General features: G+C 42.0%; 1 protein-coding gene across 3 annotated transcripts in view; it reads left to right on the top strand.

Moving 5' to 3' along the window:
• Positions 1-25475, top strand: part of DCC (DCC netrin 1 receptor) — a 1219041-nt gene that overhangs the window by 778935 nt on the left and 414631 nt on the right. For all 3 annotated transcript variants that reach the window (XM_073681315.1, XM_073681325.1, XM_073681306.1), the window contains exons 6-7: positions 5365-5519; positions 10444-10564. In XM_073681315.1, the coding sequence (XP_073537416.1) occupies positions 5365-5519; positions 10444-10564 (276 nt within the window). The remainder of the gene's footprint in view (positions 1-5364; positions 5520-10443; positions 10565-25475) is intronic.

Genomic DNA, 25475 nt, shown 5'->3' with positions numbered 1-25475 from the left:
TGGGACAAATGGTCAGGTACAGATAGACGAAGCACCCCCCCCCTGCTGGCTGTGTTTCCTCTCGAAGTCTTTGAAGCTCCTAGCATTCAAGTGTTAAGTAGGCTTCTTATCTTACAGGAGCCTGGATGGGGGGAAACTATCTAGTTGACGTTTTAACAGAAGGTCCCAAGGGTGGGGGCTGCTGAAGTGTGGCCATCCCTGGATATGATTTATCATTACCAAGATGGCGGCTACAGGTTCATCACACCGCCATTCATCGGAAAGAAAGGATCGCAGTGCAGTAAATGCTGAATTCCCTTCATTGTTGCAGCAGCACAAGGCCCCATTCTTAAGGGGGGAAGAGCCAAAGTCATATGTACACACTCATTTGTAAGGTGATACCCACCAACCATGAATCCCATCCTGAGGATAGCCCATTAGGGCTCACTTCCTAAAAAACCTTAGTGAAGAGACCCGGTCAGGATAAAAAAGCTCCTCTACCACCAAATTTTGCAAAATCTGTGTAGAACGCAATGAAGCCCCCCTATAAGTTTTAGATTAACAAGCAGAGACCGATCTGTAGAATATTATAAATAATTGAATATTTCTCCCGAAAAGATGCGGCAAAAGCGTCTGCCCTTGGCTCCGAGTCAGCTCTGTGTGACAAAGTAAATTGTAATGCTAATTTTCGCTGTCCTGTAGCGGTTTAATACATCGCTAGTGTTTTCTAGCGCATCCAGAACAGAGTAAACCAATTATGTTCCATTATGATAATGTTACAGATTGCAGCTCCGGAGTCACAACCGTTATCGGATAAAGAAGTTATCTTGGTTAAGAATCAAGTTCTCTATAAAATTCAAAGTGTTACCTAATGTAATGTACAAGACGCCTCATGGAGAATTCAAGGAATGTATCTGTATCCAGCTCATCACATTTACGGGGGAAGGGAAATCTTGCTCTTTTCACATCCGAATCAACAGTGATGATTTAGCTATCTGTAACTGTTCTATCCCCGGTGCACCGCTCTCTGGTGACAGGAGAACAGCTGAAAGGAACGTTTTACTTTGTCCGTAATTAGAGAAAATTTATGAAAGACAAAACACAAAATATTTCGATGAGCAGATAATCCAGAATTTGGGATAATTTTTATTGCCAATTATGAGCCCATGTACAGTAAACCTGCCAGTGATCAGCAGATGAACGATCACTGGTGGAAAAAAAATTCACCATCATCGTCAGTGTATCATTGGATATTTGCTGACGACAACATGATGCTTAGTGTTGAGCAAAAGATTTACAGGACCAACCACCACATTGGTAGTTCGTGTCTGCCGGATGAGAGCCCTGCAAACCTCCTCCTACCTGCAACATTCTCTGAGCCGATCAAATAATCAGAAGAGTCCCTAAGATGTCGCAGGTAGCAAGAAGTTCACAGGACTCTGGTTTGATGAGAATCTTGAGAGCCCAAAAGTATTAAGGCCTGGGGATCTAGAAAGAATCCAAGGGCTGACTGCAAAGTAAACGCCCAATATACATTGGAATAAAGTCAAAAGACTGATTGAGCAACCAATGTATGTGGGTGTCAGGACTCAAACCCAGCACCTCTTGTGTATCGGGCTGTAGTTCTTCCCACTGAGCTATTCAGCTAGCTGGACAGTTCCTGGATAACCTAGATTCTAGTATCTGCATTGTTTTTAAGTAGCTCCACCCTATGTTGTACCTGATTGGCTTTATCCTGATTGAATACCCTACTTAAACCTGGCCTGGCACCTCCCTCCTGGCGAGATTATTGAGCTACCAGCCTCTAGTCAAGCTCTTCCTTCTCCTGCTGCTTCCTACAAAGACAATACTGCTTTCCTGTGTACTAAATTCCTAGCTTCCCTGACTACGCTACCTGCTAAACCCTTCAAGATAATGCTGCTTTCCTGTGTACCGAATTCCTGGTTTCACTGACTACACTACCGACCGGTTCTGCCCCTAGTGGTTGCAATCACTACTCCAACCCAGGTCAGTCACTAACAGTGGATGTCACGCCATTCTCCCTCAACATCATGTGAATTCAAGTCCTCAATCCTTGGTTTCCAAGAAGATAAATCACTGCCAGAGCTAAGGAGGCATTGGCTTTTTCCCTTCTCCTCATTAAGAACCAATAAATGGTTAATTGAGTTATGTATGGGATGGTTTGGGAGAGATAGATGATGGCTGGATGAGGGTTCGGCCAACAACCATATTTATGGGTAGTGTAGTCATACTGGCTATGCACATGAGCTATCTTTTTCGATTGCCCCATATACATCGGATGGTCAACCAGCCCCCAAAAAATACAAAGGTTGGTCAACTTTAATCTACTCTTTTGAGCGTTCATGTATTTTCAATGGGGAGAGTGGAGAAGGCTTCTGACAAACTCCTCTACTAGCAACTTAACCCCCCTGAAAACAAAAGGATCATCCATTAACATTCCAACTGCTTGATCGTAATCATTTGCCGGTGAAAGTCAGGAGCCCCCCATACATGTCAGATGGTTGGCCAGTCCCAACGAACTGGTTAGAGACCCTTTCATCTAATGTGTGCTGAGTCCTCGCTAATACATAATAAGTATTAGATGGACAAGTAAAACTTAAACTAATCGCTTAAAAAGTTTAGAAAAAAAAGGAAAATTCCGGAAAGTTGGATTTGGCACCTTCTGTATACACAACAAGGTGAAAATTGAAAAATCAGTCGAGAGGGAGAACGTAATAACTTTATTACCAGATGACAAGCAAATTAACATTTTAACAGGTGTTCATATTTGGACGATTCCGAGTCTAATCTTTTACCCTTTGTTTTATGGTGTCAAAAGAACTGAGAGCTCAAAAATATTTTCATGACAATTTAGCAATAAAGTTACAGAGCGATGTAATATTTCGGGAGAGCACAAAGTGTTTGTTAGGATAAAGGGTCGGCTTTAAAATAAAAATAAATAGCGCCCCCCTTTGCCCACAACTAGTTTTAGCGAATGGGCTTGAATTGCAGTACTGTGCTCAGCCACCGGAGTGGTGCGGTACTTTTTTTCTAATTCCTTGCGGCTCCTTTAAGCATATATAGAAACGGTATCTGAGAGCTTCCTACGGTAAATCTATTCCTGAGGGATTTCCTGCACTGGAAATCAAAGAATAAAGGACGTCTTTCCCACATCTCAACCCTTCATGTAGGAATTACACAGACTTCTAATAATGTCCATACATCTCAGCCCTGGGGAAGGGGAGCGGGGGTCCAGGTTCTCCGGGCAGGAGATAATGAGTGACTTATCTGTACATAATTCAGGGGATGCACACAATGTATCCCAATATTAGGAGAGCTTTCCTTTGTATCTGTTCATGTATTTAGTCTTTGATTTTGAAGGTCCTTTTTTAGTATACAAAGTTTCTTTATATTAATGTAAAGATTTATTTAATTCTGTTCTCCTCTCTCCTGGTCTTCCTCTTATTATTCCTTCTTTATGCAATTTCCTTAGATTCTTTTTTCCTGTTTCCCTTAACCTTCTTCCCTTTCTGCTTTCTTCCTTTTCTTCTTTCACACTTTCTTGCTCTCTACCTGTGTTCTTAATCCTTCCTTTTGTGATTGACATCTGTGTTTTTTCTATATTTCGCTGCGTCTTACTCTCTTTTTTACATTTAGCTTTCCTTCTTCTCTTTTATCTTCCATCTCTTTACACCTTTCATCTTTCCTCTTCTGCTTTTCTGATAATTTCAGGGGATTTTCAATAACAGGTTATTGCTAATTTTCACCAATAATAACTTTTGAATGGTTGTAAGTTCCCTCCCCTGAGTCCCTTGTGTAAATGGAGCAGTGATCAGGCAGAGGATCTATGGCTTCAGTTACTGTCTGCGGGAGTGTTGCAGAAAGCCGTCCCATCAATCCCATAGACAGTAAGAGAAGTGGTAGCCTGCATGCTCCACCAACTCCATTCACACACGCGACCCTTGTTCTTGCAGTCAGTAGAAGTTCCAGCCGTCGGACCACCATAGATTAACCAGATATTAGCTTTGCCCTTCTTCCTTCCTATTTTCTTCGTTCCTTTCTTTCTTCCTCCCTTCCATTCTTCCTTCAATATTCTCTTTTCTTTTCTTTCCTTTCTTACTTCCTTAATTTTGTAATTTCTTCTTTTTCTCCCTTGCTTTCCCTTTCCTTCACCTTTCTTTCTTCACACCCTTCTAGTCATTTCTTCCTTTTCTCTTTTTCTTTTATTTCGCTTTCCCTCCCTCCGAACCTTCTTTCTTTCTCTTTCTTCTCTAATTCAGTTTCTGTCTTCCTTCCCTCCCTCAATTCCTTTCTTCCATCAATTTCCTTTTCTTTCCCATCATTCCTTCAATCTTTTCTTCCTTCCATTTTCATTTCTTGTTTCTTTCACTACCTTTGTTTCTACCTTCCTTCTCTCCTTCCTTTCTTCTTTCTTTTCATCCTTTCTTCTTTCCTTCCTTTTCTCTATCCCTTCCTTTCTGCCTTCCTTTTCCCTTTCTTCCTTTCCCTTCCTCATTTTCTTCCTTCTTCTTCCTTCTTTTCTTCATTACTCCTTTTTCCCTCCTTCTTTCTTCCTTTTCCCTTTCACGTTCTCTCCCCCTTTCCTTTGTTTCTTCCTTCCTTCCAGTTACCTTTCTTCCTTTCTTCATTCCTTCCTTCTTTCCCTTGTTCTCTCCTACTTCAATTTCTTACTTCCTACCTTTTTCATTTCTTCCTTCTTTTTCTCCATACTTTCCTATCTTCCCCTTCCTTCCTTCCTTCCATTTCCCTTCCTTCCTTCATTCCTTTCTTCTTTCCCTCCTTTTTTTCCTTCCATTTTCTTCTTCCCTCTCTTCCTTCTTTCTTTTTCCCTTCTTTCCTACTTTTCTTCCTCTCCACTTCCCATTCTTAATGACACACCTCCATGATTCCCTCTCTTCCATGTTTCCTCTCTAGCCCGGACATTCCCGTTAGATCGGGCTTAATGATGTCCTTTTCCTTCCCACACTCATCCTATGTGACGATGAAGCGTTTGTATCCTGAAGAGAATCAGCCCTGGATCTCTAACATACAACACTCAGGGATTCCCAGGATCCGTCCTCCTCCATGTTGTAATACAGAATAATAATATTAATTATTTGCAGCTTACTGATTAGTTAAATGCTGATTTACCTGATTAAAGAGCAGAATAATTAGAAGTTTTGCTGGGAGACGACGCTGTTGGCATAGTAATGGCGCTTACTATTTTCCCATAACTTCTTCTTTTTCAGTCTTTTTCCCACATTTTTCTTCCAATGGTAAAGTCTTGCGATGTTGTATAATGCCGCACTCGTCATCGCATTGTGAGTGCACTCAGCTTCATACTTATACGGACTTCATGACACTTTTTGATCTCCTCTTTTCCAGTGCCTCCACGGTTCCTGAATCACCCCGCTAACCTGTATGCCTATGAGAGTATGGACATTGAGTTTGATTGTGCCGTATCCGGGAAGCCTCCTCCTACAGTGAAGTGGACCAAGAATGGAGAGGTGGTCATCCCCAGCGACTACTTCCAGATAGTGGTAAGTTACCTGTAATGTAAAGAGTAACTCCGCCATCCCCGACGATTTTAGAGAGACCACAAAACTATCTTTTGCTACTTTTACAGTAAAATTTAGCTGTATGCGATTTAATGATGATTGCACTAACTTTTCATGTAATGTACATGGCGGCCCCCCCCGACTATTACTGAATGGTAGATATTAGAAACAGCGCCACACCTGTATGTGGGTGGTGTCTGGCATTGCAGCTCAGCTCTATTGAAGTGACTGGGTCTGAACTGCAGAGACATAAACAAATATGGGGTCATTGACAGTATGCCCTGGTGGTCTAGAGCTGTGGAAAGGGTTAATGCCAGAATCATTTGAGGTCTAGGAAATAAAGGATATTAGTGTCAAAAACCACTGCTGATCCAGGAGAGAGAAAGGGGTTAATGCAATAGATGGTTTGGTGGATTAAAGAGTTAATAATACCAGAACTCCTGGTGGTCTAGAGCAAAGAAGGGGCTGATGGCAGTATTCTTGGTCGTCTAGGACAAGGTAAGGTTAAATGTCAAAATCTCTGGTGGTCTAGGGTTATTGTCTGCATAACTCGGGGTCTAGGGCAGTTGAAGGTTCGCTATCAAAATAATTGGTGGTCTAGAAGGGGTTAATGTCAAAATCTCTTCTGGTCTAGGAATAAGAAAGGGGTTAATGTAATGATGATTTTGGGCAGTAAAGGTGTTAATAACCCCTTCTGGTCTAGGAGAGAGAAAAGGGTTTACGCAATAGTTGTTTTGGGGATTAAGGAATTAATAATATTTAATTAATAATTAATAGAGTCCCTGGTGGTCTAGAGCAAAGAAGGGGTTAATTATTGTATTCCAGGTGGTGTAGAATAATATAAGGATTAGTGTCCCTGGTGGTCTATGGTTAATATTTGCATATCTTGGGGTCTGGGCAGTTGAAGGGTTAGTGTCAAAATACCTCATTTCTGGGGCAAGAAAGGAGGGGTTTAGTTCCGGAATCCTTTGTGGTTTAGGGCAGAAAATAGGGTTAATATGTGTATCGTTGGTAGTCTGGGACAGAGAAGGGGTAAAGAGAGTATTCCTGGTGGTCCAGGGTAGTGGAAGAGTTAATGTTAGCATTCCTAGGAGTCTAGTTCAGAGGAGGGGTTAATGACAGTGTGACTGGAGGTCAAGGACAGTGGAAGGTTTAATATTAGAATTCCTAGGAGTCTAGCTCAATGAAAGGGTTAGGGACAGTATTCCTGGTGGTCTATGGCTAAGAAGGGGTTAATGTCAATATTTTGATGGTCTAGAATATTGGAAGGGTTAATATTAAAACCCTCGATGCTCTAGTAGAAAAGAGGGGTAAATTCTGCATAGCTCCAACCCCCACAATCCTTATAACTGATTATTTTATTGGCTCCTCTCATTGTTTGGTTATGATTTTTTGGTGCCGTTCCCCGGGACGGAGCATACGCTGCGCTCTGAAGCTTCTCTCGTGTGGAATACGCTGTATACTCAAACTGCTGCTCGGCTTCTCGGAGACAGTTCAGATGTGATCAGATGCCAGGCATTTATCTCTTTTCTTGAAAGGTTTGCCCGTCGGCGAAACAATTTCGATTAAACTTTTCCACCGGTGACGATTCCCACAGGTGCCGTAACGCAAAGAGGACTAAAGCTACAGCAATGAGTAGCTAACAAGTTCACGCGTCACATCGCCCCCAGACTCACGGCTCATCCAACAACTTTAAGAAAAACAAGATATTAAAATGGCTGCTTGGTGTTTGCAGCTTAGATCAGTAAATCTTAAAGGCGCGAAAGACCGACATATACATGACTGAAATCAGTGGGCACCTTAATAAATACTTTTGTGAACCTTGTTTTCTACTTCTCCAATACATTCAAGATTAATCAAATTCACAAGTGCTGTAGCTCTGAAAAAAAATGAAAAAATGAGTCTACCGTTTTGTGTATACAGCTCCTATGCCAATCTACAGTGGGGGAAATAAGTATTTGATCCCTTGCTGTTTTTGTAAGTTTGCCCACTGACAAAGAAATGAACAGTCTATAATTTTAAGGGCAGGTTAATTTTAACAATGAGAGATCGAATATCCCCAAAAGAATCAAGAAAATCACGTTGTATAAATTGGATACATTTTTTTGCATTTTGCAGTGAGAAATAAGTATTTGATCCCCTACAAACCATTATGAGTTCTGGCTCCTACAGACCGGTTAGACGCTCCTAATCAACTTGTTACCTGCATTAAAGACAGCTGTCTTACATAGTCACCTGTATAAAAGACTCCTGCCCACAGACTCAATTAATCAGTCAGACTCTCACCTCTACAACATGGCCAAGACCAAAGAGCTTCCTAAAGATGTCAGGGGCAAGATCATAGACCTGCACAAAGCTGGAATGGGCTACAAAACCATAAGTAAGACACTGGGTGACAAGGAGACAACTGTTGGTGCAATAGTAAGAAAATGGAAGAAATAGAAAATGACTCTGTCAATCGACATCGATCTGGGGCACCATGTAAAATCTCACCTCGTGGGGTATCCTTGATCATGAGGAAGGTGAGAGATCAGAATAAAACTACATGGTGGAACTTGTTAATGATCTCCAGGCAGCTGGAACTACAGTCACCAAGAAAACCATTGGTAACACATTACGCCTTAAAGGTTTAAAATCCTGCAGTGTCCGCAAGGTCCCCCTGCTCAAGAAGACACATGTGCAGGCACGTCTGAAGTTTGCCAATGAACACCTGGATGATTCTGTGAGTTATTGGGAGAAGGTGCTGTGGTCAGATGAGACAAAAATTGAGCTCTTCGGCATTAACTCAACTCGCCGTGTTTGGAGGAAGAAGAAGGATGAGTACAACCCTAAGAACATCGTCCCAACCGTGAAGCATGGTGGGGGAACATATACTTTGGAGGTGCTTTTCTGCAAAGGGGACATGATGACTAAACCATACTGAAGGGAAGATGGATGGAGTCATGTATCGCAAGATTTTAGCCAACAACCTCCATCCCTCAGTAAGAGCATTGAAGATGGGTCCTGGCTGGGTCTTCCAGCAAGACAATGACCAAAAACATACAGCCAAGGCATCAAAAAGAAGCACAGTAAGGTCATGGAGTGGCCTAGTCAGTCTTCAGACCTTAATCCCATAGAAAACTTATGGAGGGAGTTGAAGCTCCGAGTTGCCAAACGACAAACCTCAAAATCTGAATGATTTATAGATGACCTGCAAAGAGGAGTGGACCAAAATTCCTCCTGACATGTGCGCAAACCTCATCATTAACTACAAAAAACATCTGACTGCTGTGCTTGCCAACAAGGGTTTTGTCAAATATTAAGTGTTGTTTGCCAGAGGGATCAAATACTTATTTCTCACTGCAAAATGCAAATAAATTGATCTAATTTATACAATGTGATTTTCTTGATTTTTTTTGGATATTCTATCTCTCAATGTTAAAATTAACCTACCCTTAAAATTATAGACTGTTCATGTCTTTGTCAGTGGGGAAACTTACAAAAACAGCAAGGGATCAAATACTTATTTCCCCCACTGTATGTGTGACTATGTGTAGTCAGGTCCTGTAGTCGTGTAAACTATGAAGGAGAGGGGAGTGAGGGAGCTTAGTGACTACACTGGGTTTATAGTCTGGAACCATAGGGACACATAGGTTTGCTAAGGAGCTGAAAACACAAAACGGTGGAAAGAATTTTAATCAAAACATTATTATGCAAATGTGTTTAAAGGAATCTTCCCATGAAAGACCTATTAGGATTAGTGACTAATACCTCACCATGGGTGGGGGATCCACCGTTCATAAATGGAACAGGAACACAATGACAATGAGACTCCATTGAAATCCAGAACTAGGGAGAAGGAATAGAGGACCAGGAGAAAGGGGAAAACTCCTTTAATTGCTAATATATTCAGCAACAGAGCAAGGGGTTGCAAAAGAGTACACACCCTTTCATTCCCCTCCCCCCACTAGTTTCCACTCAGCTGCATTAGGGATTTTCATTACATATTGAAATGTTCTTTTTTTTTATATCTTTATTTTTTAATACAAATTTTTACTATTTAGAAAAAAAAATGCAGATGAAGCAAAGCCGAGTACACTGTGTTAAAGGAGGCAATCTGGTTTCACCAATTAAAGGGGTTGTCTTATCTTTTTAAATGGGTAAAATTGCAACGTGTTTGTTAAAACGAGCGACTTTGCAGTTTATCTCTTATTAAAAATCCTCTTTGCTGGGAATTTTACTTCTATAGTTTACTGCTCATTGACTAAGCTACCGGTCACCTCTGTCGTTTTTCAGCAGTGGCAAAGAATGCAGCGCTTACAAGCTCTTTGCCATAGAGTTTGTAAGTGCTGCACTGTAGCTGGGTGAATCCAGGCAGCCTCAGTCTCCCTGAGCTCCTCCGATGCTGCGCAGTCAAAGCTTGCACAGTTCGGGCCAAGGACGCAACCAAATCAAGGATGGTCATATCATCGGTGCAACCTGTGCAGCGGCACAGGGGCCCAAGAGCTAAGGGGGCCACTACATCCTCCAATGCAGGTGGAATTGTGCATTATGAGGCGCTATTGGACTGCAAAGGGCCCATATATTGTTCTTGCACAGGGGCCTCTTCTGTCTGTGTTCAAACTGTCAATCATCTGGAAAAAACGCCATCAGAAAGCAGGGGAGATCTTAAGACCTCTAAAGAAGGGATATAGAAAGTGAGTGGAAAAAAGGAATATCCCTTTAATATACCCAAATAATGCAATAAGAGATGTTGCAGTGCTGAGTTTGTTGTTAACCTCAATCTTTATGATATCGCTATACATCATCTACGGTTTTACATAGGACTGCAGGTAGACCATTCTCTTACCAGCTGCATCTCCGTTAAATTTACCAACAAAAAAAACGGTATGGTTTCTTTCATGACGCTGCATTTTCTACATTTTAGGGCGGCAGCAATCTACGGATTTTAGGTCTGGTGCGGTCAGATGAAGGATATTATCAATGTATCGCTGAGAATGAAGCCGGGACAGCAGAGACGTACGCGCAGCTCATCATCCCGGACCCCGGTGAGTGCCCGTCATAGAATACATCGGCGTCATCTCAACTAAAAAACAACTGCCCCCGGCACCATATTGTAGCGTTCAGTTGGGTTGTCAGTTCCCTTGCCCCCACATTAAATTAAAGGGACAGGAGTCCATCTTAATGGTAGGAATTTAGGGGAGACATGTAAATGCAAAGCATCATGGTCGCTCATTATGGGGGCAATTTTTGTTTTTTATGACCCCAGTGTATCCCCTACCCCTTCACCCCATAATACAACAAAACCTACTCCACCTGATCTGCTTTAGCTTTCCATGTGCATGTATATATATATATATTGTAAGGCAGCACTAGACATCATAATGGGGGATACTCGCTTCGCTGCGACAATCAATGCACACGTGCAATGTCTTTACGTTTTTCTCACAATGTTGCAGTTTATTACTTCATAAGCCACAGTTCACCGGGTCCGACTCCGTGGAACGCCGACACACATATCTACAATGTTCATGAGCCAAGTGGCACACAGGCCCACTTGCTCCAGGTTACAGACTACGGCAAGGTAATAAATTATCAATGCCCATATCAACGTCCATGTAACAACGTGTATTACCTTTGCCGGGTTTTAGCTGCTACAGTCCATTTAATCCGCCACCACTGTGGCTTTGTGGCTTCCCAGGTGGGGGTCTCTAGCCGTCGTCCCCTCGTAGGCTACTGGTATGTCTTCCACACTTGACATCCAGCCTGCGCCTTTCAGGGTTCTTCACCAAGCCTGCTCTCCCTCAAAGGCCACTGACATCCACGCACCGGATCCAGGCTCGGCCTTCCAGGCTGCCAGGCTTCACTCTTGGCCTCACTAGGCCTCTCACAAACGGTGTCCCACACACACGGAGCACAGGCCTCACGCCTCACACCGAACACACCTGTCTCCCATCAAGCAGAGTTTATATATGCATCCCGTGCACACACACACACATACTGACAGGACCTTGCTGATGTCACAGTCATGTGATCAGACAGACATTCTGTGCCTGCAGGACCTGTGCTATGTCACAGTCATGTGACCAGTCACCTGAGGGGAAAAGGTACATGGTCAGGTAAAACACATCCTGGACCATTACCGTAATGCCAGCAAGTCGCTGCATTACAATATATATATATATATATATATATATATATATATATATACAGTTATATGAAAAAGTTTGGGCACCCCTATTAATCTTAAGCTTAATGTTTTATAAAAATTGGTGTTTTTGCAACAGCTATTTCAGTTTGATATATGTAATAACTGTTGGACACAGTAATGTTTCTGCCTTGAAATGAGGATTATTGTACTAACAGAAAATGTGCAATCTGCATTCAAACAAAATTTGACAGGTGCATAAGTATGGGCACCCTTAGCATTTTCTTGTTTTAAATACTCCTACCTACTTTTTACTGACTTACTAAAGCACTTTTTTTGGTTTTGTAACCTCATTGAGCTTTGAACTTCATAGCCAGGTGTATGCAATCATGAGAAAAGCTACTTAAAGTGGCCACTTGCAAGTTGTTCTCCTGTTTGAATCTCCTCTGAAGAGTGGCATCATGGGCTCCTCAAAACAACTGTCAAATGATCTGAAAACAAAGATTATTCAACATAGTTGTTCAGGGGAAGGATACAAAAAGCTGTCTCAGAGATTTAACCTGTCAGTTTTCACTGTGAGGAACATAGTAAGGAAATGGAAGAACACAGGGACAGTTCTTGTTAAGGCCAGAAGTGGCAGGCCAAGAAAAACATCAGAAAGGCAGAGAAGAAGAATGGTGAGATCAGACAAGGACAATCCTCAGACCACCTCCAGAGAGCTGCAGCATCAACTTGCTGCAGATGGTGTCACTGTGCATTGGTCAACTATACAACGCACTTTGCACAAGGAGAAGCTGTGTGGGAGAGTGATGCGAAAGAAGCCATTTCTGCAAGCACGCCACAAACAGAGTCGGCTGAGGTATGCAAGAGCACATTTGGAGAAGCCAGTTTCTTTTTGGAAGAAGGTCCTGTGGACTGATGAAACCAAGATTGAGTTGTTTGGTCATACAAAAAGGCGTTATGCATGGCGGCAAAAAAACACAGCATTCCAAGAAAAACAGTTGCTACCCACAGTAAAATTTGGTGGAGGTTCCACCATGCTTTGGAGCTGTGTGGCCAATGCCGCCACCGGGAATCTTGTTAAAGTTGAGGGACGCATGGATTCCACTCAGTATCAGCAGATTCTTGACAATAATGTTCAAGAATCAGTGATAAGTTGAAGTTACGCAGGGGATGGATCTTTCAGCAAGACAATGATCCAAAACACCGCTCCAAATCTACTCAGGCATTCATGCAGAGGAACAATTACAATGTTCTGGAATGGCCATCCCAGTCCCCAGACCTGAATATCATTGAACATCTGTGGGATCATTTGAAGAGAGCTGTCCATGCTCGGCGACCATCAAACTTAACTGAACTGGAATTGTTTTGTAAAGAGGAATGGTCAAAAATACCTTCATCCAGGATCCAGGAACTCATTAAAAGCTACAGGAAGCGACTAGAGGCTGTTATTTTTGCAAAAGGAGGATCTACTAAATATTAATGTCACTTTTCTGGTGAGGTGCCCATACTTATGCACCTGTCAAATTTTGTTTGAATGCAGATTGCACATTTTCTGTTAGTACAATAAACCTCATTTCAAGGCAGAAACATTACTGTGTCCCACAGTTATTACATATATCAAACTGAAATAGCTGTTGCAAAAACACCAATTTTTATAAAACATTAAGCTTAAGATTAATAGGGGCGCCCAAACTTTTTCATATAATTGTATATATGTGGTACAGAGCGCTCTCTATGGTATTACTGGAACTATAACTCCCATCATTGCTGACATGCTGGGAGTTGTACCTTCACAGGCTCGGGCTTCTGCTCACATCTTGTTACTGATGCTAACATTCCTCTATCCCAGTCAGGATGGACGACATTCATCATTTCAGTCTGTGTGTTATATCACAAAGTGTTTTTACATAGGACTGCAAGTCAAATTCTACCCATACTCTGCTTCATTTGTAAATCTAAAGCTACAGATTTATCATAATTGAAGAATTAGGCAGATGTGAGGATGTAGCAGAGCCGAATTCGTCATTGTAGTCTGCGGGTGATATTCCAATGTGGTTTTACATAGGACTGCAAGTACAATTTTACCAAGTCTTTGTTACATTTGTGAATCTAAAGCTAAAATTATATCTGAGTTTGAAGAATTACCTAAGTGTCAGGATGTAGCAGAGCTGAATTCATCATTGTAGTCTGTGTGTGATTTTTCCAATGTGGTTTTACATAGGACTGCAAGTAAATTTTTACCAAGACTTTACTACATTTGTGAATCTAAAGTTACAGATTTATCTTAATTTGAAGTATTAGCCAGGTGTGAGGATGTAGCAGAGCTGAATTCATTATTTGAATCTGTTTGTGATATTCCAATGTATTTTTACATAGGACTGCAAGCAAAACTCCACCAAGACTCTGCTTCTTTTATAAAATAAATCAAAAGTTACAGATTTACCTTAATATGAAGAAAAAGCCAGATGTGAGAATGTAGCAGAGCTGAATTCATCATTTGAATCTGTGAATGATATTCTAATGTGGTTTTACATAGGACTGCAGGAAAAAAAAAACTGTCATAGATCTAACATATGGATGTTTCCTGCCTTACCTTTTCTCAGCATGTCTTGAGATGGGTGGCATTAGATAACTAAAAAACATGATTTTCTGATACTCTATCGGGAGATGTTTAAGCTACAGGTGTCTATATGTGGCCACCCAGTGGTTGTGGTGTGAGTTGCAGCCTGTTAATGGGTTTTGCTAGAATGCTGCTATCACATATTGATGCATCTATATATGAAATATCTGATTTTTTTCTGCTACAAATTTTGCCAGGATTCACATTTTTTACTTGTTATTCTAAAATTTCTTTGATTGCAAAATATTTTTTTTATTGGATAGCGCAGAACATAGTTTAGGACCACCTCCCCAATTCTGTATAACAGCCCAATCTGGAAACATTTATTTGTACATTAATTATTCAGCTGTTATGGTCCGATGAAACCCAAAGAAATAGGACGCTGTGAAGGCGGATGACGGGCAGGTGGGGGATGGGCAGGGGACGGCGCCGCTTTCCAGTGTTCTCGCCTTCCACTCCATGTAATGAGAATAGCAATGTTAGATCTAATTCTATGGACGCCCTGTGTAATTACATTCACAGCCTTCCTTCTGTTGGTATTATTCATTATTTATCTGCTTGTTGCAGAAACGAAGAACATTTGTGGATTTCTCTAGATATCCATAGACGTATGCAAACAAAGATAAAAGACATCATAGTCATCTAATGGGGGGAAAAGACAAGAACAATCATTGAAGTTAATGGGGTTCAATATTTAACAGATATCTAGAATAGATGATAGATAGATAGAAAGATAGATAATAGATAGATAATAGATAGATAGATAATAGATAGATAATAGATAGATAATAGATAGATAGATAATAGATAGATAATAGATAGATAGATGATAGATAGATGATAGATAGATAATAGATAGATAGATAATAGATAGATAGATAATAGATAGATAGATAATAGATGGATAATAGATAATAGATAGATAGATAGATAATAGATGGATAATAGATAGATGATAGATAATAGATAGATGATAGATAGATAATAGAAAGATGATAGATAATAGATATATAGATAGATAATAGATAGATAATAGATAGATAGATAATAGATAGATAATAGATAGATGATAGATAGATAGATAATAGATAGATAATAGATAGATAGATAGATAGGTGATAGATAGATAGATAATAGATAATAAATAGATAGATAATAGATAGATAATAGATAAATAGATGATAGATGATAGATAGATAATAGATAGATAGATAATAGATAGATAGATATTAGATACATAGATAATAGATAGATATATAATAGATAGATAATAGATAATAGATAGATAGAAAGAGACGAATAGACGAATAGACAGATTGATACAGTTGAAACCAGAAATTTACATACATTATATGAAAAGACACATCTCCATGTTTTTCTCAATATCTGACGTGAAATCAGAATAAACCTTTCCCGTTTTAGGTCAATTAGGATTACCATTATTTTTAATATTTGTCAAATGCCAGAATAATGAGAGAGAGAGAATGTTTTAAGGCATTTTTATTACTTACTACAAAGTCAAAAGATTACATACACTGTGAATACTATGCCTTTAAACAATTCTGGACTGCCCATATGATGATGTGATGCGTTTGGTAACTTTTGATCATTTTTTTGGCAACATCTGAGTTAATTAGAGACAAGCCTGTGGATGTATTTTAATGCACACCTGAAACACACTGCTTATTTGTATAGCATCATGGGAAAGTCTAAAGAAATCAGCCAAGATATCAGGAAGAGAATCATGGACTTGCACAAGTCTGGCTCATCCTTGGTACAATTTCAAGATACCTGAAAGTGCCTCTTTCATCTGTACAAACAATTATACACAAGTACAAACAAGATGGGAATGTCCAGCATCATACCGCTCAGGAAGGAGACGGGTTCTGTGTCCCAGAGATGAACATGCCGTGGTCCGACATGTGAATATCAACCCAAGAATGAGCAGCTCCAGAGCTGCAGCTCAGAAACGGTGTCATGTCACTCAGGAGCGGATTTCCGGAGCGGCTCATTCTCCCTGACTCCTCTGCAACAGTGGTCGCACGGATTACAGTGGGGGACACCTAGGAGAGGTGAGTACATGGATTTCATTATTTTATTCTTATTTTTACAGTTGGGAACACTGCGGGATCAGACTACCACTACCCTCATCATGGCACCACTCCATGTCACACTGATGACACACGGATGTCATCCGTGTGTGTTCAGCGTGAGGCACTTTTGCGGACCATGTATCCGCAAAAAAACGAGCTTGTCTCAGTGTTGAGCACATGGACACACGGTCTGTGGAAACACACTGAGATGTGCACAGACCCATTCATTTAAATGGGTCTGCGTGTGTCAGTGTCTCCGGTACGTGTGGAAACTGTCACCACTCATACTGGAGATACTGATTGCCCTAAGATTGTGTCAATATCCACAGTGAAACGAGTACTGTATCAACATGGGCTGAAAGGCCACTCTGCCAGGAAGAAGCCATTACTCCAAAAGAAACATAAAAAAGCCAGATTAATGTTTGCAAATGCACACAGGAACACAGACCTTAATTTTTAGAAACATGTCCTGTGGTCTGATGAAACTAAAATTTAACTTTTTGGGCATAATGACCATCGTTACGTTTGGAGGACAAAGGGAGAAGCTTGGAAGCCTAAGAACACCATCCCACCTGTGAAACACGGGGGTGGCAGCACCATGTTGTGGGGTTGTTTTGCTGCAGGAGGGACTGGTGCACTTCACAAAATAGATGGTATCATGAGAAAAGAAGATTATGTGGCAATACTGAAGCAACATCTCAAGACATCCACCAGGAATTTAAAGCTTGGGCAGAAATGGGTCTTCCAAATGGAGAATACTGCCAAAATGGTAATACAGTGGCTAAAGGATAACAAAGTCAATGTTTTGGAGTGGCGATCACAGAGCCCTGATCTCAATCCTATTGGAGATTTATGGGCAAAGCTGAAAAGGCTGCGAGCAAGACGACCTACAAACCCGGATCAGTTACACCAGTTTTGTCAGGAGGAATCGGCCCAAATTCCGACCAACTATTGTGAGAAGCTTGTGGAAGGAGATCCCAAACGTTTGACCCAAGTCATTCAGATAAGGGCAATAGTACCAAATACTAATGAAATGGATGGAAACTTTTGACTTTGCAGTAAGTAATAAAAATGACTTAAAACATTCTCTCTCTCTCATTATTCTGCCATTTGGCAAACATTAAACATTATGATAATCCGAATTAACCTAAAACGGGAAAGCTTTATTCTGATTTCATGTCAGATATTGAGAAAAACATGGAGATGTGTCTTTTTATACAGTGTATGGAAACTTCTGGTTTCAGCTGTAGATAGATATTGTTCATAGATTCCTAGATAATGTTGTCAGATCCCACTGTTTTTAATTTAGATATCGGGATCGGCTTTCACAATAATAACATTATAATGAAACTTTGATATCCAGATTATTTTGGCTCATTATAACGTACAGCAGTCATCACCATCTGGTGGTCTTGTGGTGGATTACTGTAGTCCTACCTGTCAGGTGGGGGTGGAGGGGCCAATAACGTTCTCCATTTTCACATTATTGCCTCTAGACCCTTATCTCTTATTTTTATACCAGTCGCCTTGTCCAGTTGCTGTAATGGATCTTTATCGCTGGTCCATTGTTAGGTATTTGGAAAGATCCATGAATGACAGCGTGTTCTGTAGAGAAGGTCACCTGCACGGACAAATGGTCATCTGATAACACAGAACATTCCTCCAACAATCCAGACATCAGCCCTTACCTTTCTTTGCTACTTCATGATCCATGGTTTGCATTTGCCTTATTATTATTGTAGCAAATATAAATGTATGAAACTTAAGCCCCTCTTTATTAATATTTGGGGAAAATGTCCCGTTCTTCACCTTCCAGTAGTCTGTAATCACCTTTCCCTTCCTGCAGGCTTTGAGGAAATGTTCACAAAACTCTTCAGCTCTCAGAGTAATGCAGTAAATAGATGAAAGGTGGGAGAGGAGAGGAGGGGGATGCAACTGCAGCTTCTCATTCAAAGTGTCAAAGAATATGGGAGGAGGCCAGTTGGGTGAGTCATCTGATCAGCCAGAGTACATTGACTGGTTAGGACCTCCTGTATGTGACTGTCAAGGTTGTGATGCAGTAAATAGAAAACAGGTCGGAGAGGAGAGGAGGGGGATGCAGCTCCAATTTCGCATTTAATATTTCAATGTGTGTGAGAGGAGAGGAAGGCAGCTGGGTGAGTCATCTGATCAGCCAGAGTACAGGGGCTGCTTAGGACGCCCTGTATGGGACCGTTCTAGCAAAAGCAACTTGTAAAGGTTGTGATGCAGTAAACAGAAAACAGGTTGGAGGGGAGAGGAGGGGGATGCAACTGCAGCTTCTCATTCAAAGTGTTAAAGAATATGGGAGGAGGCCAGTAGGGTGTGTCATCTGATCAGCCAGAGTACAGGGGCTGCTTAGGACCTCCTGTATGTGATTGTCAAGGTTGTGATGCAGTAAACAGAAAACAGGTTGGAGGGGAGAAGAGGGGGATGCAACTGCAGCTTCTCATTCAAAGTGTTAAAGAATATGGGAAGAGGCCAGTTGGGTGAGTCATCTGATCAGCCAGAGTACAGGGGCTGCTTAGGACGCCCTGTATGGGACCGTTCTAGCAAAAGCAACTTGTAAAGGTTATGATGCAGTAAACAGAAAACAGGTTGGAGGGGAGAGGAGGGGGATGCAGCTGCAGTTTTTCATTATTTTAATGTGTATAAGAGGAATGGAAGGCAGCTGGGTGAGACATCTGATTATCCAAAGCATAGGGACTACTTAGGACCCTCTATAAGGAATTACTCTACTGGATGCAACCTGTCCATGCACTACTCGGACGACCGTTCATCTGAAAGATGACCACTTGTTCTACTTACTGCAGGGATGATGTCTAGCGAGGCAATCCGATGTTTACCCAGGAGTGCCAGGACCTGACTATACATTGATCACTAAATCACTCCCATCTAAAAGAGACAGTGACAACCCCTTTAAAGGAATATTCACCAGCTTTCTGAGCCCAGAAGAGAGAAATTCCCCCGCCCTTCATTGATAAATCCAAATTAAAGGGGTTGCTCAGGATTATAAAAACAGGGTTGTTGTGTTCTAAAAATGGAAGACTGGAGGTGTTTCAGCTCCGCTCCTTTGAGGAGAATGGGATTGATCTGCAATATCACACACTATCTGAAGAGAGGTGTGGTGCTGTTTTTGGGAGAAAGCAGCCGTAATTATTTTTTAAACCTAGACAATCCCTTTAATGAAAGCTGTCACTTGCCATAAGTATGTAATTTTTAAAATCTGGTATTATTGTCGCTGTTCTTCTGAACCCGGCGATGTTTTTCTTTTGTTTCTGCAACTTTCCGTTCCTGAGATATAGCCCCAGCATCCTTTTTAGATAAATCTAGACCTTTTAGCCAAGTGGGTGTGATCATCAGCTCTTCTCTTGTAAACCATGCCTACTTGGCTAAAAAGTCAAAGTTTGTATCCAGGGGAAAAGAGGCCATATCTCAGGAACGGAGAGGCGCAGGAAGAAAAGGAAAACATCGCCGGATTCAGGAGAACAGAGGCATTAACACCGGCTGCAAAAATTACATATTTATGGAAAGTAACAATTCCCCTTTAAGGCATGTTCCTACCTAATAAGGAGCACAGAAGTAAAACATTGTATCACTATACTACTACATGTGAAATATTTGTATACAGTTTTGTCAATATTTATAGATCTTTATATATTTAGCATCATATTTGCCCAAAAAATAGTAGTAATACATTAATAAATAATTGTTGATATATCAGTTTCTGAACCTTTATTCATTTGTTCCCACCATAACCTCTGATGTTGACTCTGTGAGGTATAAATACCATATTTCCCCATAGATCGCGCCTCTGATAGGATCCCTAATTGATGTATCATGTCCTTACCATTAAGCACTGTACAGTTTCCATCCCCATGGAAATTACACATCTTCTCAGCGAAGTGCTCACATATTTATTTTTTATTATAATACGGCTATGAGTAGATGGAGGCAGCCTTTAGGAAGGAACGTACCGTGCAGGTTCTTTATATACACCCCCGGGACCTACTAAAGGAGTCTTGAGAAGCCAAAGTGATCATTACATATAGACACATTTACATATAAAATGCATGTCAGGGAATTGAGGAACGTTAAGACTGGCTATGGGCTTGTGTGCAGAACGTGGTCCTTCTTGAAGATACATTTCTAATTTCTGAGAACAGATGACCAAGGGTATAGATACACTCAAATGCGGCTTTCATAACTAGTCAGAACTTTTTGGAATACCCAAAGTGGGCAGCAAAGAGCCTAAAAAAAGGGGCTCAGCAGCTATCCAACCAAGCTGAAGGCTTCTGTGTGCCCCATAAATGTTTATCCCATATGTACGAAAGATAATAGTTATAATATTATTGAGGGTCGGGATGCTGAGACCCCTACTGATCCCAAAAATAGAGAATTGTTGTGAGCATGTGAGACCACCATTCCTATACACAGTAGAAGAAGCTGTAATGAGTATGCAAGACCACCACTTCTACAGATAGTGAAAGAAGCACTAGTGAGCATGTGAGACCACCAATCTTAAAGACAGTAAATGGAGTACTGATGAGCGTGTGAGACCACCACTCTTAGACAGTGAAAGAAGCCATAGTGAGCATGTGAGACCACCACACCCACAGATGGTGAAAGGAGCACTAGAGAGCAAGTGAGACCACCATTCTTACAGTGAAAGAAGCAGAAGTGAGCATGTGAGACCACCACTCCTATACAGTGAAGGGAGCAGTAGTGAGTATGAGACCACCACTCCTATAGACAGTGAAAGGAGCAGTAGTAAGCATGTGAGACCACCACTCCTATGTACAGTAAAAGGAGTAGGCGTGAGCATGTGAGACCACCACTCCTATACAGTGAAAGGAGCAGTCATAAGCATGTGAGACCACCACTACTACAGACAGTGAAAGGAGCAGTAGTGAGCATGTGAGACCACCACTCCTACAGTGAAAGGAGCAGTCGTGAGCATGTGAGACCACCACTCCTACAGACAGTGAAAGGAGCAGTAGTGAGCATGTGAGACCACCACTCCTACAGTGAAAGGAGCAGTCGTGAGCATGTGAGACCACCACTTCTACAGTGAAAGGAGCAGTCGTGAGCATGTGAGACCACCACTCCTACAGACAGTGAAAGGAGCAGTAGTGAGCATATGAGACCACCACTCCTATACAGTGAAAGGAGCAGTCATAAGCATGTGAGACCACCACTACTACAGACAGTGAAAGGAGCAGTAGTGAGCATGTGAGACCACCACTCCTACAGTGAAAGGAGCAGTCGTGAGCATGTGAGACCACCACTTCTACAGACAGTGAAAGGAGCAGTAGTGAGCATGTGAGACCACCACTCCTACAGTGAAAGGAGCAGTCGTGAGCATGTGAGACCACCACTTCTACAGTGAAAGGAGCAGTCGTGAGCATGTGAGACCACCACTTCTACAGACAGTGAAAGGAGCAGTAGTGAGCATGTGAGACCACCACTCCTACAGTGAAAGGAGCAGTCGTGAGCATGTGAGACCACCACTTCTACAGTGAAAGGAGCAGTCGTGAGCATGTGAGACCACCACTTCTACAGACAGTGAAAGGAGCAGTAGTGAGCATGTGAGACCACCACTCCTACAGTGAAAGGAGCAGTGGTGAGCATGTGAGACCACCACTTCTACAGTGAAAGGAGCAGTCGTGAGCATGTGAGACCACCACTCCTACAGACAGTGAAAGGAGCAGTAGTGAGCATATGAGACCACCACTCCTATACAGTGAAAGGAGCAGTTGTGAGCATGGGAGACCACCACCCTAAAGTGAAAGGAGCAGTCGTGAGCATGTGAGACCACCACTCCAACAGACAGTGAAAGGAGCAGTAGTGAGCATATGAGACCACCACTCCTATACAGTGAAAGGAGCAGTCGTAAGCATGTGAGACCACCACTTCTACAGACAGTGAAAGGAGCAGTCATGAGTATGTGAGACCACCACTTCTACAGACAGTGAAAGGAGCAGTCATGAGTATGTGAGACCACCACTTCTACAGACAGTAAAAGGAGCAGTTATGAGTATGTGAGACCACCACTTCTACAGACAGTGAAAGGAACAGTCATGAGTATGTGAGACCACCACTTCTACAGACCGTGAAAAAATCCCTACTGTTCAGCGTGAAATATGCAACATTTCTATTTTATATCTTTAATACAGATTGTGATATGGAAAGAAAAAAACATTGCCAAAAACGAAAAAATAATATATTTAACACAAAAACCTAATTCAAACAGTAGGTCATAGTCTGATAATTCTTCCCTTTAAGAAGGTTCAATGTAATTCACTGGGATGGAGCATCTTAAAGGCAACTTTTCCTAGAGTTCTTCGAATGTTTCAGAACGAAATGTTTTCCATTGACTGATGAACTCTTCATCTAATTTCCATAAATATTAGTAGCCCCTAGCAAAGGAGTTTATCCTTCTTCATGGTCCCGTCTATCCGAAGATCATGATATAGTGGAATGGAGGGTGAATTGGAACTATTCATATAAATAGAGAATATTTGGGAAAATTAGGATATTAGAGACCATGGGATAGAGGACGATGCTCTGGTCTCGTCGTTCTGTAGACCTATAGTTAGACAGGCTGGATATCATCGCTTAGTAGCTGGATGTAGACACAAGTCGGTGGGAAGCTGGGGAGGAATACAAAGCTCCTGCTACATCTCATTATACATCCAAGGAACGTCTTCAATCATTGATTGGAATGGACTATTTTACATATGCCTCCATGATGATGAGACTTATCTATGGTGACAGTCACACGCTGCTTCAGGGGCACAGCATTAAGTAAATGCAACTGCTGGTGACTGACTGCAAGGAGCGACAGTATAACTAGCTCTTTCATCAAGTTCACAGAGACAGGTGATTATAAAGAGAAGCTCGTTTATATTATTACGGGCAGTATAATGGCTTCGCCTTCACCACCACTGCCCCCAGCATTAAGACAATGAGTTTGACGTGGAGTTGTATGTTCTTCTAGCTTATGAAGAGATGAAGATGGTCCATGAGTCTCAGCACCAACTTGTGCTGCAGAACAGTCCACAATGTGCAGTCACTTCCATCAGGCCCGTACTCAGTGGAAAGCACACTCGTATTAGGATCAATCTCATGAGAAGGCAATTTAACCAACTTCAATGCTTTTGGAGTTCAAACGGAAATCTACACAAATACGGGAAGAATATTCAAACTCCATGCAGATGTGGTCCTTGGCTGGATTTGAACCTAGGACCCCTGTGCTGACCACTGTTTCACTCTGCAGCCGTATGGATGCAAGTCTACCCATATTAGGATCATCTAAACTATGCTCATACTGCTACTTTGGCCTTGTTGTCTGCATCTCATAAGGCTCAATCATGTGTCCTTCTACCTTAGTCCAAGGTCCAGAGCCATATTTCCTGTTATTTTTTTGGTATTGTGGCCCTTACACGCACTGTACTCTTTACCGGTGTAGCCTCCTTCACTCTTTCTCTTTTTGCTCTGTTTTCTTATTGAGTGGAGCTTTCCTACTTCATTTTCTTTAGGGGTGGAGCCTCTTGCTCGGTTGTCTTCATTAGAGAAACCTCTCTACCATGGTCAATCCTTGGATGAAGCCTGCATTGCATTGTTTCCTCATGGGTGGAGCCTGCATGGCATTGTTTCCTCATTGGTGGAGCCTGCATGGCATGGTTTCCTCATGGGTGGAGCCTGCATGGCATTGTTTCCTCGTGGGTGGAGCCTGCATGGCATTGTTTCCTCATGGGTGGAGTCTGCATGGCATTGTTTCCTCATGGGTGGAGTCTGCATGGCATTGTTTCCTCATGGGTGGAGTCTGCATGGCATTGTTTCCTCATGGGTGGAGCCTGCATGGCATTGTTTCCTCATGGGTGTAGCCTGCATGGCATTGTTTCCTCATGGGTGGAGCCTTCTCACCCCATACACTTCATGGGTTTGACATCCATAGGCTGTTCTCTCCGCTGATGAATACTCCATGGCTTGTTGTTTTCATTGGTTGATCCTACTTTCCATGTTCTATTCATAAATTGATTTATCCTCTTCATGAGTGAAGTGTAGCTGTCCTATTTTTTCATGGGTGGAGCCTCCTTAGTTTATTGTCTTCATAAATGGAATTGTTCTACTCTGTTCTATTCATGAGTGGAGTCTACTACCTTGTTCTCTTTATGGGAGGAACTTCCAAGATCTGATCTCTTCCAGGAACCTAACTGCCCTGATCTTTTTTAAGTGACCTCTATGGCCTGTTGTTTTCATGAGTGGGGCTCCCCTGCCTTATTCTCTTCATGGGTGGAGCGTTCCTAACCCTTTCTCTGCATGGGTGGAGACTATTTGTCCTATTCTATTTATAGATGTAACCCTCAAAGCTAATGGTCTTCATGACAAGAGCCTTACTACCCTGTTCTCTCCGTTGGAGGAACCAACCTGCCCTGATTTTTAATGGGTCGAACCTGCATGGCTTCTTCCCTCATAAGTGTAACCAACCTGCCCTGTTTTCTTCATTGGCATTACCTTTATGACCTGTTGTCTCCATGAGTGGATTCTCCATAGCTTGTTTTCTTCATTTGTTGAGCCTATCTACCATGTTCCCATCGTAACTGGAGCTTCCATTGCCTTTTATCTTCATGAGTGGATCCTAACTGTCCTGTTTTTTTCATGGAGTCTCCTTGGTCTATTATCTTCATGAGTGGAGTGACGCGCCCCTGGGTCTTCTGTGTCGTGCGGCATCGCGCGCACGGGGGCTTACCCGGAGCCGGATCAGATGGGGGTAGTAGTCTCGTGGCGGTGACCCGGTCCGTGCCCAGGGAGTCAAACTCAGTGGCGAGTCTATTAGCAGTAGATGTTGGATGACTACGCCACCCGTTGAATGCAGCTTTGGAGCTGCCGCTGCAGGGCAGACCGCTGAGGCCGGTGGAAGGATGGTGCAGCGGGGATGGTATAACCCCCAACGGGAGGGGTATGGCCTCAGGGCAGCAGGTGTAGATGATGGGGGTTGTGATGGTGCAGCAAGGAGAGTCAGAAACGTATGGTGCAGTTTCAGGGTTTTTACTCACAGATGGTACTTCAGT

The sequence above is a fragment of the Phyllobates terribilis genome, unplaced genomic scaffold, assembly GCF_046119375.1.
Source record: "Phyllobates terribilis strain yellow unplaced genomic scaffold, ASM4611937v1 Scaffold_1__5_contigs__length_1240528914, whole genome shotgun sequence".
NCBI classification, from domain to species: domain Eukaryota; kingdom Metazoa; phylum Chordata; class Amphibia; order Anura; family Dendrobatidae; genus Phyllobates; species Phyllobates terribilis.
The sequence above is the reverse complement of the archived record's forward strand: the minus strand, read 5'-3'. Positions and strand labels throughout refer to the sequence as shown.